This window comes from Wyeomyia smithii, chromosome 1 (assembly GCF_029784165.1).
Source record: "Wyeomyia smithii strain HCP4-BCI-WySm-NY-G18 chromosome 1, ASM2978416v1, whole genome shotgun sequence".
In the NCBI taxonomy this organism is placed as follows: domain Eukaryota; kingdom Metazoa; phylum Arthropoda; class Insecta; order Diptera; family Culicidae; genus Wyeomyia; species Wyeomyia smithii.
The window spans coordinates 41,725,398-41,743,370 of record NC_073694.1 but is presented as its reverse complement, the minus strand read 5'-3'; the positions used below and the strand labels follow the sequence as shown (position 1 = coordinate 41,743,370).

At 41.3% G+C, this 17,973-nt stretch overlaps 1 protein-coding gene across 6 annotated transcripts in view; it reads left to right on the top strand.

Annotated features, from left to right (window-relative positions):
- Positions 1-17,531, top strand: part of LOC129734098 (serine-rich adhesin for platelets) — a 101,121-nt gene extending 83,590 nt beyond the window's left edge. For all 6 annotated transcript variants that reach the window (XM_055695830.1, XM_055695827.1, XM_055695829.1 and 3 more), the window contains exons 5-8: positions 9,240-9,600; positions 10,066-10,206; positions 15,395-16,310; positions 16,732-17,531. In XM_055695830.1, coding sequence (XP_055551805.1) covers positions 9,240-9,600; positions 10,066-10,206; positions 15,395-16,245 — 1,353 coding nt within the window. In that variant the 3' untranslated portion in view covers positions 16,246-16,310; positions 16,732-17,531. The remainder of the gene's footprint in view (positions 1-9,239; positions 9,601-10,065; positions 10,207-15,394; positions 16,311-16,731) is intronic.
- Positions 17,532-17,973: the final 442 nt, after the last annotated feature.

Here is a 17,973-nt window from a genome sequence, read left to right as displayed (position 1 = left end):
TTCTTCTTGTTTTCAGCATATAATGAAAGAAAACAAGTATAAATATACGGCAAACAATTTTAAATACACGGCAAACAATTTTAAACGAAGCTTCGAGAGGTTCCGGCGTTCCGGTTACTACGAAACGCTACGAAAATTGCACTATTTCAGCTGATATCAAAAATTTGAAAACCGTGTGAAACTTTAGGAGCCAGTTGATCCTCAAATATAATTTTTCGGTAATTTAAAGATAAATTATAAATAAAAGATGTTCATTTTTGTACTTCTTCATCTATATGGAGTTTGATTTATTGTTGTATGGACTTTGATCCAGTCTATATCGCGTGTGTGCGGATTTCGATTCAAAAGTGTACGGGTTTCGGTTCAGACAAAAAACTGTGTACGGATTTCGATTCAAAACATGTTCTATTTAAACATGATTTTTTCGAGTTTCGGAGCGATTTTAATCATTTTGCTGGAAAATAGTGATAAAATATAAGTAGACCTATAACTAAACATGTCAGTTTAAAGCAATATGTGATTTCTTGATTTTATATTGACCGTCGAAGATTATCATGTACACCTGTACACCTAAGCGTACGGATTTCGAGCCAGCACGGTACCTATTACTCGGTGACGAAATCGTGAGAGGAATCGTTTCTGCGATACGGATTAAATCTGTGCGAATCACATATGGAAAAAATTTATTCCTCGAGAATCCAAATGAATCGCACGAGGAACCATTTCTGCGATACGGACAGAATTTGTGCGAATCGTGTATGGAATCTAAATGTAGGATTTTTCAAAAATTTAAATGCTGGAATCTTTAAATTTCTTTTTGAGAAATCTGTTGGAGCCGCATACACGCATTCCTAACTAACACAAAGAGAATCTCAGTGACTCGCCGACAGAATCGTGAGATGAATCGTTTCTGCGATACGGACGGAATATTTTTGCGCGGTTTTCTTGCTAGGGGTTTTTACGCGATGTTTTGATTGAACGCGTATTTTTTACGCAAATTTACGAATCAATCCAAAACCATTACGAATAATATACGAGTGATAGAATGGTAAACTCGCTTCCTTTTTTAGATCAAATCGCTCCTGAGAAAATGGTGGATCTGATTGAGTAAATAATGACTGCGATTTATGTATCTCCTTCTCAGAGTGTTCTTCTAGCCAATTCAATCCTGTAACTTGTTAATTCTGTTCTGGAAGTACACAAAACCTATGTTTGGAAGTAATATTGACCATGCGCTCGTGTAATTGATGGTTAACAAATGGAAATTTTTCATTGAAAAAATTCCCTTCCAGCCTAACTAGACTCACCAATATTTTTATTTAGTTTCTTCTGATCTGAATCTGAAATTGTATCATCTAGAAAGACTCAAAATAATGTTTGATTTTTATCAACGGCGTAAATTGACTGACCATGGACCTTGCGTCCAACTAGCATCAAGCCGAAGTTGCTTACAAAACTGCTCAAAGAATTACAAATTTCAACAACTGTCACTGACACGGACAGACTATTTGACCTGACTGTCGTCCCGGTTAGAATAAACTCATATATATGTTTGTAGCATCGATAGGTTTCGCATATATTCCCTAGGATTTCTCACATCGGAATCGTGGGCGTCTTCTATGAGGTATCCTGGAAAAACAATCCTCAGGAATACCCTGTATATGGGACTAGGATTCTTGAATGAGAATCGTGTTATGCGAAGTCTTCGGATTCCAATGTGGAATCCTGCAGAATCCGATGGATTCTCACTACACGATTCTCATTCAAGAATCCTAGTCCCATATACAGGGTATCCCTGAGTATTTTTTTCAAGATACCTCATAGAAGACGCCCACGATTCCAATGTGAGGAATCCTAGGGAATGTATGCGGATCGTATATGTGTTCGTATACACGAGCTTGCAACTACGGTGTATAGGTTCGTAGCATCATCAAGGAATAAAATTAACAGAATTGGCCCGTGATTGCTGCCATGAGGCACACCGGAGTAGTTGATGAATTCCTGGGAGACAGATGCGTCGATTCTGACTTGTAATTTCTTCTGTTTCGAGTGAAAGTCCAGCCAGACTCAGAGGCGAGCAGAAAATTCAAGTTGTTCAAACTTTTCGAGAGCTATGTCGTAGTCAATACGATCAAAAGCGGCCTTCAAATCGTATAGATTGTATCGACTTAGTTACCTCGAGAAAATCCGTCAAACACAGAGAAGTGACACCGTCCTGTCCAGACGAGAATAAAGGTTTCAGTTTTCGCGTAGCTTTTAACAGCATCTCTACGAACTGCAGTCAAAATGTTCAGCGTATAGTTCACATTTTCGGCGTTGAAGAAGCCACCACACTTCCCCTATTTGTTGTCGCAGGAAACTCATTCTCTTTGTGCTTTGATCGCACAAACAACCCGAATTTGGCTGGATACTAACGTTAGTGATTTTTTTTTTTTCTTCACATAACATTTATTTGACACGGCACAAATACAATTTAATGTTTAACGGCGCCAATTATATCTGATGACTTAAAAACTAAAGCAAATTTTTTATCCTCGCTGCCGACTACGAGCTGAAATTAAGTCTAACTTAAAACTAGCATGGGATTTCCAATCAGTGTTTTGTTGTTCAATGGTCGTCTGATAATCGTCGAATGGCATGTATGGATTCGTTCTGCTGAGCCACGATGTCTTGAGTTGGGACAGAGGCTCGTAGTCCTTGGGTCCTGGTTCTGTTGTGCGGGGTCTGGTTGCTGGTTTTGTGCTTAAGGTTCAAACGTGTTCTTGTCGTTTTGTTGGGTGTAGACGGAGGGGAACGGGACTAGACTGGGGCGTGGATGGATTTCAGGAAAACGTATATAAGGGACATGTAGGATAGGTCACGGCTCGCCAAGACATCACGAACAGGAACAGCCGGCTGTCTACCCTCGGCCTGCAGGGAAGCTATTAATTTAGACCTGGCGTCACGGTGTACAGGGCATGACCAAACCACATGCTCTATGTCGTGATAACCTTCACCACAGGCACAGATACCACTTTCCCCGAGCCCAACACGACGGAGGAGCGCGTCAAATCTATAGTGATTGGACATAAGCCGGGACATCACGCAAATGAAATCCCGACCTACATCCAACCCCTTGAACCACGGGTTCGTCGATACTTTGGGGATTATGGAATGTAACCACCTTCCCAATTCCCCTCTGGTCCAAGCATTTTGCCAACTGATGATCGTATTCTGACGTACAAGTGCGAAAAATTCATTAAAGGCAATTGGTCTTTCATAAATATCACCGTTTGTTGCGCCCACCTTAGCCAAAGAGTCCGCTTTCTCATTACCCGGTATCGAGCAGTGAGAAGGGACCCACGCTAAGGTAATCTGAGTAGATTTTTCGGATAAAGCACTCAGATGTTCCCGTATTTTCCCCAGGAAATACGGAGAGTGCTTAACATCTTTCATCGATCGGAGAGCCTCAATGGAACTGAGACTGTCCGTAAAGATGAAATAATGGTCCGTGGGCATTTTTTCGATAATCCCTAGGGTGTACTGAATTGCAGCTAATTCTGCGACGTAAACAGAAGCAGGATTATCGAGCTTATGGGAGACGGTTAAATTGTTATTGAAGATACCGAAGCCAGTGGACCCATCAAGAAGTGATCCGTCAGTGTAGTACATATTGTCGCAGTTGATGTTTCGATATTTATTGGAAAAAATTTTAGGGATCTGCTGCACGCGTAAATGATCCGGGATTCCACGAGTTTCTTCTATCATGGATGTATCGAAAAACACAGTAGAATCAGAAGTATTTGATAAGTCGACACGATTTGGAATATTCGAAGAAGGGTTAATATTTTGGGACATGTGATTGAAATACAATGTCATAAAACGGGTTTGAGAATTAAGTTCGATTAACCTTTCAAAATTTTCAATCACGGGACGGTTCAAGACCTCACATTTGATTAGAATACGAGAAGACAGGCTCCAGAAGCGGTTTTTCAATGGTAGTACTCCAGCTAAAACCTCCAAACTCATCGTATGGGTCGACTGCATGCAACCTAGGGCGATACGCAAACAACGATATTGTATTCGCTCCAGTTTGATCAAATGTGTGTTTGCTGCGGAGCGGAAGCAGAAACACCCGTATTCAATAACAGACAATATCGTTGTTTGGTAAAGCCTTATAAGGTCTCCTGGATGGGCTCCCCACCATTGTCCGGTTATTGTACGAAGAAAATTCACTCTTTGTTGACATTTTTTCATCAGATACCTCACGTGACAACCCCAGGTGCCTTTAGAGTCGAACCAGACACCAAGATATTTGTGTACCAAAACCTGAGAAATCGTTTTACCCATTAATTGTGTTTGAAGCTGAGCAGGTTCATGCTTCCTAGAAAAAACTACTATCTCAGTCTTCTCCGGAGAGAATTCGATACCTAGCTGTAAAGCCCAAGCAGACAAATTGTCCAAGGTATCTTGCAATGGTCCTTGCAAATCGGCAGCTTTGGCTCCTGTAACAGAGATTACACTGTCGTCTGCAAGTTGTCTTATCGTGCATGAATTTGCCAGACATTCGTCGATGTCATTTACATAAAAGTTGTAAAGAAGGGGGCTTAAACATGAGCCCTGGGGAAGACCCATGTAGCTAATGCGAAAAGTTGCCAAATCGCCATGCGTAAAATGCATGTGCTTTTCGGACAACAAGTTGTGCAAAAAATTGTTCAAAATTGGAGAAAATCCTTGTCGGTGAAGTTTATCCGAAAGAATGTCAATAGAAACGGAATCAAAAGCCCCCTTAATGTCCAAGAACGCAGACGCCATTTGTTCTTTACGAGCATACGCCAGCTGAATATCTGTTGAAAGCAACGCAAGACAATCATTCGTCCCTTTGGCACGGCGGAAGCCAAATTGAGTTTCTGATAGTAGACCATTTGATTCGACCCAGTGGTCTAAACGACGGAGTATCATTTTTTCCATCAATTTCCGGATACAGGATAGCATTGCAATCGGCCTATAAGAGTTGTGATTAGAAGCTGGTTTCCCTGGTTTTTGGATGGCGATCACCTTCACTTGCCTCCAATCCTGCGGTACAATGTTTTGCTCCAGGAACTTATTGAACAAGTTCAACAAGCGCCTCTTGGCATTGCCGGGTAGATTCTTCAACAAGTTGAATTTGATTCTATCTAATCCAGGCGCGTTATTGTTACAGGACAGGAGGGCAACTGAAAATTCTGCCATCGTAAAAGGTGATTCTATCGCGTCGTGGCCCGGAGACGCATCGCGAACAATATTTTGCTCAGGAACAGAGTCCGGACATACTTTCCTGGCAAAATCAAATATCCACCTACTTGAAGACTCCTCGCTTTCGTTGACCGTTACGCGATTCCGCATTCTTCGGGCTGTGTTCCAAAGAGTGCTCATCGATGTCTCCCTCGACGTCTCGTTCACGAACCGACGCCAATATCCACGTTTCTTTGCTTTAGCCAAGCTTTTAAGCTTGGTATCAAGCTCCGAATACCGTAAATAGTCGCCAGGTATACCTCCCGTCTGGTAGGCCTTAAACGCGTCGGATCTTTGCGTGTAGACATCGGAGCACTCTTGGTCCCACCACGGAGTGGGAGGCCGTTCTTTGATCGTTACGCCGGGATATTTCTTCGTTTGGGCTTGCAACGCGGCGTCGAGAATCAAGCCCGCGAGGAGGTTGTATTCTTCAAGTGGTGAATGATGTTGAATCGACTCGACCGCTTTTGAAATCATTTCCTCGTATAACTTCCAATCGACATTTCGTGTGAGGTCATACGGAATGTCAATTGGTCGCATGCGAGTTGACCCGTTAGTAATTGAAATAAGAATAGGCAGATGGTCGCTACCGTGAGGATCGAGGATTACCTTCCATGTGCAATCCAACCGTAGCGACGTCGAACATAAGGATAGATCCAAAGCGCTTGGGCGCGCTGGAGGTTTCGGGATACGTGTCATTTCACCGTTGTTTAAAATAGTCATGTCGAAGTCATCGCAAAGGTTATAGATTAAAGAGGAGCGGTTATCATTGTATGGGGAACCCCAAGCCACGCCATGAGAGTTGAAGTCTCCCAAAATCAAACGTGGCGAGGGAAGAAGTTCTATTAAATCAAAGAGCAGCCGTTGCCCAACCTGTGCTCTGGGGGGAATATATATTGAGGCAATACAAAGCTCTTTACCTTGTATTGTCATTTGACATGCGACAACTTCGATGCCTGGAATCGAGGGGAGGTTAATACGATAGAAAGAATAGCACTTTTTAATCCCTAAAAGTACTCCTCCATATGGGGTGTCTCGATCAAGGCGAATAATATTAAAATCATGGAAGTTGAGATCAATATTTGAAGTAAGCCAAGTTTCACAAAGGGAAAATGCATCGCATTTGTTTTTATTTATCAAAACTTTAAACGAATCAATTTTTGGTAAAATACTTCTACAATTCCACTGTAAGACAGAGATAGAATCCTTCATATACGCAGTTGAATTAGGCATCGAAGGATACAATCGCTGCAAGGAGAGGCCATTGGGCAGTCAACTGCTTCAAAAATGATCTAACTGTTGGGAGGAATGCTGTAAGAAAAATTTTAATTGGATCGGGTACATTGAAAGTTTCAAAAATCCAGTCCACAATGTCAGAAAATTTCACTAATCCAGAGTTTGTTTCATCAACTGGGAGTGTAAAAGGAGCAACTGGGGTTTTAGATGTTCCTGGCAGTGCTGGGAACTCCTTCTGGGACTTTAAATTTGCCAGCCCAGGAGGAGTTTGCTTCGGTTTTTCCGCAGCACTGTTTGGTTTGTTTGTAACCTTCATTTCACTTTGAGAAATCTTAGGACCTTTTCTGGGAAGTTTAGGAGAGGAAACACTTTTCCTCTTTCTAGACTCCCCAGGATTGGCGTAAGATGCTCCCGCTGGTGAATCGTCAGAATCGGTTTCCTCAGAGGGCAACAGATCGAAGGGGTTCGAAGTAACGGGAGAAGTGGTAACGGTCTTCTTCAGCATGTCAGCGTAGGAACGCTTTGAACGCTCTTTGAGAGACCGTTTTATTTTATCCCTGCGCTGCATGTACACCGCACATGTCGAGAGCTCATGCAGATTTTCTCCGCAGTGAATACACTTTTCAGCGTTAACACTGCAAGAATCTTCCGCATGAGACTCCCCACACTTGCCACAACGTGCCTTATTGCAGCAGTAGGCAGCTGTATGGCCTAACTGCTTGCAATTCAGGCAGTTCATGACGCGGGGCACGTAGAGCCTCACAGGGAGACGAACCCGGTGGATCGAGACGTGGCTTGGTAGTGCAGACCCGGCGAACGTAACTCGAAACGAGTCTGACGGAGTGTATACTGTTTTGCCACCGATGATCGATGCTGACCGCAATTGCTTGCAGTCGAGCACCTTTACTTCGGGACACGTTTTGTTCTTAAAGCACCCTTTGGCACTTTGCAGTATACACTCGACGGACAGACTCGAATCGGTTATGACACCGTCGATCTCCACGTCTCGTGCGGGTATGTAAACGCGATACTCGCGTGTGAAGAGCTCAGAGCAAGCTATATCGTTGGCCTCTTTCAGGTTACCGACCACGACACGGAGCTTGTTAGGCCGGACCTTGGAAATTTCGGTCACGCCCTTGTACTCCTTCGTCAGGTCTTTAGAAATCTGCAAGAGGTTCAACTTTTTCGATTTCGGTCCTGCCTTTGGCCGAAAATAAACAGTATAGCTGCCCTGGGCTCCGTCTGGGTAAAGCCTGGGGCGAGGGGGGACTGAAGGATGAACAGGGGAGGGGGTAACAGAAGGGTCAGGGTCAGAGGGGTTCGGGGATGGTGGCGCGGGAGGCGAGGGATCTACATCCATCGCGCTATGTTTAGCGCACTAGCGCTGACAAGAACACGTACCTTTTTATTTCTCCCTTCCAGTAAGGTTGGTTGTCCGATCGTTCGAAGTAGCAGCCGTTACAGCCAGCAGCACCAATACAGCAGCACCAAACAGCCACCAGCAGCGAGCCAGGTGTGAGATCACTCCACACAGCGATACGACTTGCTGACACTGATGGCTTCTTCTTTTTCCTCGTTTGTGTCTCGTCCACTGCTGTAGCACAATCCAGCCAGCAGCCAAATCGGCTTACGCACCAGCTGGCAGTCACGATGCGAAACAGTTGCACAAAGGAACGACCTTGAACCCGGATTTATTTCACTCGACCAGGCAAACAATGCCAACACTTGTTCACACGTCTTTTGTTTTATACTCTATCGGACCGATCACCAAACACGTCCAGTACTGATGCGTGTTCGGCACAGAATGAACGTTAGTGATGACAAATTAACTTTTAAGTCTCACATTGACAATGTCATCAAGAAAATAGCAAAAGATACGATATTCTCTGTCGTTAGAAAAATGAATTGATCGTTAGTAGTAATATTAGTCTTTTTAAGTCAATCATTCCACCACATATAGATTAATGTTTGTCTGTATTATTTCTTGCAAACAATTAGTGGAAATTCAGATTCATTTTGTGTCGTGTGCATTGTTAGACACAACAGCTTTTGATAGAGATGAAAATTTGTTTAGACATGTTTTCATTTCAGGAACTTAATCTTGATCATTCAGATTCATTTTTGTTATCAACTGCATATGGGAAAATACAAAATCATTCTTGAAAATTTTATTTGGATCTCCTGTTGATAGAATTTTGTAATTTTTTATTTATGCTCTTCTGATAGGGTATCCTTCTAACGTATTTGAACAGCTCTCCGTTCAAGAGCTTTGCACGGCATCCCGCGAGCGTGAATCACCGAATAAAGTCAATTTGACGAGGGTTCTTCCGTTATTTATCAATTTATATTTAAATATCATATAACCGTTAAAAATGCTTGAACTTGTTTGATTCTTTGAAAAGTTTATCTCTGCTAGAAACACAAAAACTCACAGCAATTGTAAAAAAGCTATAATTTTTCATTTTTTTCCAGTTCAGCTCTACGGCAAAACCTGTGTTTACCAGTTTAATCGACCCATATATTACACTTTCTAAAGTATCGTGAATCAAAAAAAGTGTCTGTTTACGTTAGCACATTTTCGGAATAGCGGTCTATCATACAAAATTTTATTTTATTCTTTCTTTTTCTGTCAGCTTGAAGATACAAACAATATTGTTTTGCGGCTAATCCAAGGCGAACCTTATTAAACACATTTACTTCATCGATTGAATTACATATGTACTAAATGCATCGTTCATTTTCGGTTGCAGGAGGAAGCCAAATTCGACGGATGGGGCCTGAAGAAATCCATCCTGAACACACTGTTCCAAGCGGTGAAAGCCATCACCGGTGGCATCACAATCCTGAAGGGTCAACTCATTAAGGGCTCCGGCTACGCAGTCAGTGGCCTTGGCAAGGTGATCGCCGTCGGCGGAGATGCCGTGTCCGACGTGGGCAAGAAGATTACGACATCGGCGCATCTCGTCCCATCTGCCCACTCGCACATATCTCCGTTCGCCAAGCTGAGTGGTTCGCTGTCGTCCGGTTCAGCGGGACTCGTCTCGTCTGCTTCATCGTCCTCTTCGGGTTCGTCGTCATCGTCCGGACACCACACTGGACCAGCAAGTGAAAGTACGTACATATCCGTTGCTATCAATGCTGGTTTGGGTGCTTCATTCGGAGCGTGTGATTCGATAAACACCACTCTGGAAGATGTTATCTCTCGTTAGGAACTGGTTTCAGAAGAGCAAATTGCGTCTGAAATAATCATCACCTACAATGCGGTGATGCTGTTTCATTACCGACTATGGAGTCTTAGATTGCAAGAGCAATCGATAAAACCCAATCTAATTGTTTTTGTTTCTTCAATAATAATCTAACACCGTTCAATAGAAGAACGTACATATCCGTTGCAGTCAATGTTCGTTCAGGTGCTTTTATCGGAACGTGTGATTCGATAAGTACTACTCTAAGATGTTATCTATCATTAGAAATTGGTTTTAAATAAACTTACGGATAAAACAATCGGTTTTATCTGATTGGCATTGTATCCATGGTTGGTTAGTATTAATAACGCCCCGTTCCTCCTATTGACAGGTTTCACCAGTTATGAAACTCCCGGAAGCTATGGTCATGAAGTACACAGTGTTCCCTCAGCAGCCGCCTATCTGCCACCGAAAGCAACGAGCTACTACAAATCTCCTCTGACGTCGTACGGTACCGAAACTGAATCTTTTGGTAAGATTTTTGATTATCTGTTTATTAAATTTTCAAATCGAATCTCATCAAACATCTGGTCATCTGGTGTGAACAACACTTTTGATTAAATTTGACTCTGCGGGAGGTAGAACTCGTTTTTTCAATACAATGTACAATTTTTATTTACTCTTCAAAAATAAATTCAATTTCTGTCTACAATGATATTTCGAAAAAAAAAGTACAAAGCATATTCATCCGCGTTTTTTATCGGCATCAGTTGATTTTCTATTCAAAACCGCATCCAACGCAAATTTATCGTCCCTTATAACCTCGTTGTCGCGCATATTATATTGACTGCTATAAATCGCGCGAAACCTAAACTTTGTCTCGGGTCGCTGCCCTGTTGAGAGTAATTAGAGCCCCGTCAATCGTACGCGGAGTGACATCGGTGTCATGTTGTCACTCATGTATCTAATTCGTAATCATCTACAAACGCTTCTGACAAGAACGGGTTAAGATTGAATATTCAACTATGCCACCCAGTGTGATGAAAAGCTTAATTCAATCGCCACATGTTTAATTTAATTCGGTGTTGTGCTGCAAATTGGAACCCTAATTATTCACCAAAGTGTAACTCAATTTGCAAATTTTACAATAGCAATTAAGAAGTGTAAAATTTTTTTCCAGCTGACAAATTCAATTACTATCTACAATACGAAACGAAATTTTTCCATATCACACAATACGTTATGAGCATACTTATAATATGTCGCAATCCGTGGAACCACTCGCCCATATCGGTAACCGATGCATCCAAAATGACCGGAAATGGTAATCGTTTTCGTTGGCCACGATTATATTAATTTAAATATCATTTCCAAATGGCGCACGGCAACCGCAGCAGGTGCCCATCATCATAAATTCGTAATGTTGTACTTTGTCATTCAGCGGCATAATATCGGTTGACCGAGCGATGCACCGATCGACATCAGATATCTTCCCCCAGCACAGAACACTCGTTGTAAAAGTATAACCAATCGACCGTGCATCACAGCCACGCCTAGAGACGTTCCGCGCGGGTAAAGTTTCGATTGCATATAGGAAACGTTAAGCACAAGTAGTGAGTCTCCTCCGAGTGTAGTTCAATTCGTTAAAGCTTTTTACCGCAGAAACATCTTATTAATGTAACCGAGAAAACGTTCAGTTTACGATATTTCATTCATAAATTCATTCATTCATGAAAAAATACAAACTGGTATTTGAGCTCGAAGAAAATTGTGTACTGATGTGAGTACCTATCTTGTAACTTGGTGCAGGTACCATCTTATTACTCTAGTTAAACTTTACGAAATTCAGAACTTTCGAGAAAATTCCAGTCACAGTATTCGTATGATTGTAAGAAAGACGTGTTTAAGTATAAATAATATTTTTCTCAAAACTAATGCTATTTCAGCTAATTAACCTTTTTCTACATAGAACGGGTCAAAGCATGCCGATAAGCGCTTCGATTGACCGGATGTTGAAAACAAATTCTTCATTCTTCATTCTTAATTCTGCATTCTTCATTCTTCATTCTCCATTATCTAATCTTCTTTTTTCATTCTTCATTATTCATTATTCATTCTTCATTCTTCATTCTTCATTCTTCATTCTTCATTCTTCATTCTTCATTCTTCATTCTTCATTCTTCATTCTTCATTCTTCATTATTCACTCTTCACTCTTCACTCTTCACTCTTCACTCTTCACTCTTCACTCTTCACTCTTCACTCTCCACTCTTCACTCTTCACTCTTCACTCTTCACTCTTCACTCTTCACTCTTCACTCTTCACTCTTCACTCTTCACTCTTCACTCTTCACTCTTCACTATCAGAATCATGAGAAATATTATTAAATTTAAATTTTCATTTGGAGGAGGTAGGGACGAATGACCGCCACGGTTAAAATCCCTTAAAAAAAATGGAGGAGAGTGGAGCTGTAAAAATGTGCGTGGCCCATATTGAGACGTGTTACGTTGCATGAAAATACGAATTTACTCACTTTTTTACGCAGGTATTTCATCAGTATTTACTAACACTTAGTCGATTGCATCATTGAAATAGGAGAGTCGTTAAATTAATGTAAATAGATGGTACATCTACTAAATGAGCCATAATAGGATAAAATACTCAATAGTAATACAAGTGTTTTATTTAACCTATTGTGGAACTCTTTGCTTTATTAACTTATAGTGGACCACTCTTCAGATTAACACAATTTTTCTTAACATAAATCGGAATACATGAATGTTTGTTATGCAGATTGGATGGATATGATGTTTCTCGAAAGAAAGTTTTCTAAAAATCTCTCGAATTTAAGCATAAATTGAGTTATTCTGGCGGGTGGTCCACTATAGGAAAAGGGATATTGCTATTTTCCAGAAACCGGAAGTCACCATCTTGAATTTATAAATGGCATTTGGAGACAATTTTTAGCCCCTGAGCGTCATTCTGGTTTAAGAAACACCTATATTGGGTTAAGTTTGTTTATTGTTTATTTCTTCTGCCCCATCTAACTTCACAGTCATGATGAGGGGTGATGGGGAAAAGCCTTTGTGTATAAACCTGGAGTTTCCAGATTTACAACAAACGCGTAAAAACCCCATATCTTTTACACAGTTTTACATAAAATTAATGTCACAGAATTACATAACACAATTACAATCAAATACATAAACAGTTTTGTCGTGTGAATAAAATTGTGCTCCTAACCCTTGGGTTGCTGTCTGGAACCTACGTAGTTAGGCGGTTTTCTCGGTTATGTTTCAGTGTGTACCGGAAAAAAAGAGAACAGGAAGCAATTGCTGTTATTTGGTCATTTCGGCTGTTTGGCAGCCACCAGATGTCGTCATCTTTGAATTCAAAATGGTGCCTGTAATCGATTTTTAGCTCCTGTGCATCATTCTGGTTGCGGAGATACTTATATTGGATAGAAATTGGCCATTTTTGGTTGTTTTCCAGGTACCGGAAGTCACCATCTTACAATTCAAAATGCTGTCTGATGTCGATTAGTGGCTTCAGTGCATCATAACCCTCCCGGAAATACCCATATTGGGTGGAATTTGGTCATTTGCCGCTGTTTTACAGAAACCGAACCTCGCCATCTTAGATTTCAGAATGGTATTTGGAGATATTTTCCGGATAGAAACTGGAAGTTTCCATCTTAAAGTTAACAATGGCGTCTGGAGTCGAGTTTTGGCACCTGTGCATCGACCCGATTATTCTAGGGTGTCTTTCGGAAAACCTGGTTGAAATATCTGTTTAGTATGTATGGGAGACCCCCCTCCCCTTCTGGGGGAGTGGCAAACCACCACAGAAATTTGTGTTTAATATTTATAAGAGCCCTCCCATCAAGAAGAGGGAGGGGGGTCGACAACAACAATATCGCACGCTTAGCCTTGGGGCTAATAGCGGTCTCGATCAACTAGATTAGTTGAGAGAATTCGTTATCGATATTGTTTTTGGCACATTTTGCATGTGTAGGATAAGTACAACGATACACCGTGCCCCAGTGCTGAGTCGAGAAAATTTCCAGCTCGAAAAGATCCTCGACTCGATCGGGAATCGAACCCGATATCACAACCGTGTGGGAGAGCTAGCCGACCGACATCGCTAACCACAGAACCACGGGGACCACATAGCTAACCACAGAACCACGGGAGGGGGGTCGAACTACCATGAAAATATTTTTTGCTCTTAAAAACCTCCACATGCCAAATTTGGTTCCATTAACTTGGATAGATCTTAAGTTGTGAAGAAATTTGAGTTTCATTTGCATGAATCCTCTCTTCCAGAAAAGGGAGGGGTGCCAAACCACCATGAAAATTTTTCTTGCTCTCAAAAACCTCAACATATCAAATTTGGTTCCATTTACTTGATTATTTCTCGAGAAGTGCAGAAATTTGTGTTTCATTTGTGCGGAACCCCTCCCTGCCAGAAGAAGAAGGGGTGTCGAAACTTTATGAACATATTTGTTGCCTCTAAGAACATTCACACGCCAAATTTGGTTGTATTTGGTTGAATGGTTCTCGAGCTGTGCGAAATTTGTGTTTTATTTGTATGGGACCCTTTCCTTATAGAAGAGGGATGGATGTCAAACCATTATGGATATAATAGTTACCCTTGAAAAAACATTCACCTGCCAAATTTGGTTCCATTTAGTTGGTTACTTCTCGAGATGTGCAGAAATTAGTGTTTCATTTGTATGGAACCCCTCCCTTCCAGAAGAGGGAGGGGTGTCGAATCATTTCGGAGATATTTGATACTCCTAAAAACATCCACATGCCGAATTTGGTTGTATTAGCTTGGTTAGATTTCAGGATGTGCATAAATTTGTGTTTCATTTGTTTGGGGCCCATGCCTTTCAGAATAGGGAAGGATCTCGAACTATCTTAGTCGCCTTTCTCGGCCCCTAAAACCCCTATTTATAAAATTTCATGCTGATTGGTTCAATAGTTTCCAAGCCTATATGGATCAGACAGACAGATAGACAGAGCTGCATTTTTATATGTTTAGATAAGCATACAAATACTTTGATATGTGGCCCGATTTGTAGTGAAGTATTTCATTTGATTCATTAAAACAAATTTTGAATCCGTTACACATTGTTGACCTTTTTGGTACGTATGTCCCTGTAGATCGAAGCTCTTTTACCTATTGACAGTTGTTTGTTTACAATCGAGCAACATTTTTGTGATCATCGCTGTTCCACTGTTTGAAGATAAAATTACGCCGTTTCTTTTTCAAGACTGCGCTCTTTTCAATGAGATGAGATAGTGTTATGAAAGTTAAGTTTTAATATGGATTTATCTAAATGATGAGTACTATAAAACTCATATCTTGTTTTATGACAATTTCTGAATTTTGATGTGAAAGCTCCATAAAAGTAGAAAGAGTTAAGTGAAAAAAGGAAATTGTTTTGACAGCCACTTGCCTACTAGATTTACTACCTGTTAAACTACTTAACAAGAGATGTCATCAGAAGGAATATTCTCTGAGAAGAGCTTTACACAAATATTTAAGTATTAAAGAACACAGTACCCTTCACTATTTCTAACCTGTTTTTTACTTCTATTTGAGCATGGACAATATACAAAGTAATCTCCGATGAGAATGTGAAACGTGCCATTTTAACCAAATCGAAACGTGCTATCAGCGCTGTTAACAATGCTTTTCACTGTCTTCTTCAGCCTACCCAATGGCGTCACACTACATTGCAAAGTCGGGCAAGACCAGTGTCGTAGAGGCATCGGACGTGCTGAGGGAAATTTTGAAACAGAAAATACCGACTGGGACTGGACACAGCTACAACAGTTACCATCCGATAACCGGACCGATGAAGTACGACAAACAGGTCATCTCCCAACATACCATCCCAACCGATCCCTATCCTCCGCCATTCCGGCCGCTGAAGAACAACAACAACTACCTACCGCCGCTGTACGGTTTACCGCATGGTCCTATTGAGTCCGTTACCCACTCACAATCGATCACAACTTCCTTCGGTGGGTCTGTGAACTCACCCTACATCGACGAGACCGACTCCCAGTTTCCACCCTCCTATGACATATATCGGTCCATGAGCGTCAAAATGTCCGGTAAGAAGGAAAACACAATTTCGCACTCCCACTCCAGCCAACCCGATCCGCGGTCTCGAGGGACCTACACGATCAGTTCCGATTCTCTTCCAAGCACTAAAACTGTGTCCCTGTTCCTATCCCCACCCCTATCGACCGCACTGACAGATGACCGCAACAGCGATGACAATCAAGTTCACCAACAGCAACTTTACGATCTCAGCCTGAAACTAGGGCCCGGAATCGAGGTGCAGAAGTCACTGGCCTACGAGCTGGACGACCCGGACCGATCGTCAAAGCAAACGCCGACCAAACAGGACCGCAACCGACGACGACCGGCCGACAAGAGAGAACAGACCAGCAGACAGACCCGGGACAGTAGCAGTAGCAGCACGAACAACAACGGCAGCAGTGCTGCCATCCGAGAAGACAAACGAACGAAAAAAATCGAGACAAAAGACTAAGGGTAAACAGCCCGTTTTTCACCAACGGGGTGTTTTAGAATACCTTGGAGGTTGCGAAAATTCAGGTAATTTTGTGCTGGTTTGACTTTTGAGTTGTTTGTTTGCTGGGCACTTTCCATCACCGTATCTAATGCATGCTGGGGACTTCCGTGTCTAGAAATATTTCTAGAGAATCAAAGGACATGATGCATTATTTCAAAAATATTATAATCATAGTTGCAAAGCACTTTTTAACCCCATAGAAAAACAGAATTTTTTGATCAACCAACTTAAACATAACACAAAATCACCAGGCACTGAATATTTTATCGAACGAAATCTATTTATCTTCTTTTCAAGGCAACAGTTAATTAGTTACTACACCACAAAAGAAAATCAATCACAATTTAATCGTGATTTATTATCCAATTGTATCGGCAAGCACGAGCCGGACTAACCTCCATTCGCAACGTCTAACTCACCCTTTTTGTCCAATTTTCGTTCCAGATAACGATGACTACGCCAAAATCATTGTAGGCTAAGCCAAAACAACCCCATCAGCATCACCACCACATCAGGCATTATGGGCACGTGACTGCTACGGAAGAATGCCATCAGACGAATTCGAGAAAAAGAAAAAAAAAACAAACAGGACTGACCTCAAATTTTCAAAAATCACACCTCAGTTGATGTTTCTTCTGTTTACACTCCGGACCTCTATCACAACAAAGAAAGGTAGACGGAACAGTTAGGTACATGCGATAATAAACCCTACTCCAGCCGGTGGCTTGATTCCGCAACGGTGAACGCCGTGTCCGTTCCGGCACCAAACAATGACTAAGACAAGTTTTCATTTTGTTTTTCAAAACTGTCACAGGACAAACACGATTGATTGAGACATGAAACATGATGAAAATCTTATTTACTCACACCCACGATTTCGGTGGTATACGAAGGAAAGTAAAGAAAACAGTATCCGCCCCATACAAGCAACTCATTCTAGTGATATAACGATGCCTGCCCCCCCAACTTACTCACTCATTTTCTGTTTTGAATTAAGTTTTTTTTTACTTGTTTGGAATAGTGGTTGAAAACACACAAGCTAGAGACTGTAGCCAAGTAGTTAATTTATGTTTGTGGCTGCAAAACGTTTGCACCTTCACTCTCTCCAGTAACGGTTACCATTAAATGGTCCTTGGTGCTACAGCTGCAGGCAACCGAATCCAGTGTAAATGTACTCTTTTCTCTGTATTTATTGTTTTTATTGTGTTAGCGTCTAGTGTTAGGGTAAATAAAAGTGAATGAAATTTGACGATACGATTTACTGCTACGTTGATTTGGTGTATCACATCCTGAGAAATGTATGCGTAGCGAGGCGTTATAATTTATCCCACAGATAGAATTGATTAACCTATAAACTAAAATTATTTGCTCGAGTTTCAAATACTCGTAACCCACAACCTGTACAACGTAGAATGAAAGTAAGTATATGAATGAAAAATTTGGGAAAAAAGGCGTGTTCTTTCAAGGGTAACATCTTCAGAAGAAATTTGTGCAAACAAGCAGATGCTGTTTTTGTTGGAAAACGTTTAAAATAATTATTACATTAATTTAAGAGTGATAACATTAAAAAATTTCCAATATTAATATCTAAATTTGTTTATATAACGACAGAAACGGTTTATTTAACGGGTTTATCGGCTTAATCAGTCCCTGTATAGTAGCAAAAACGATTTGTTTTTTCTTATT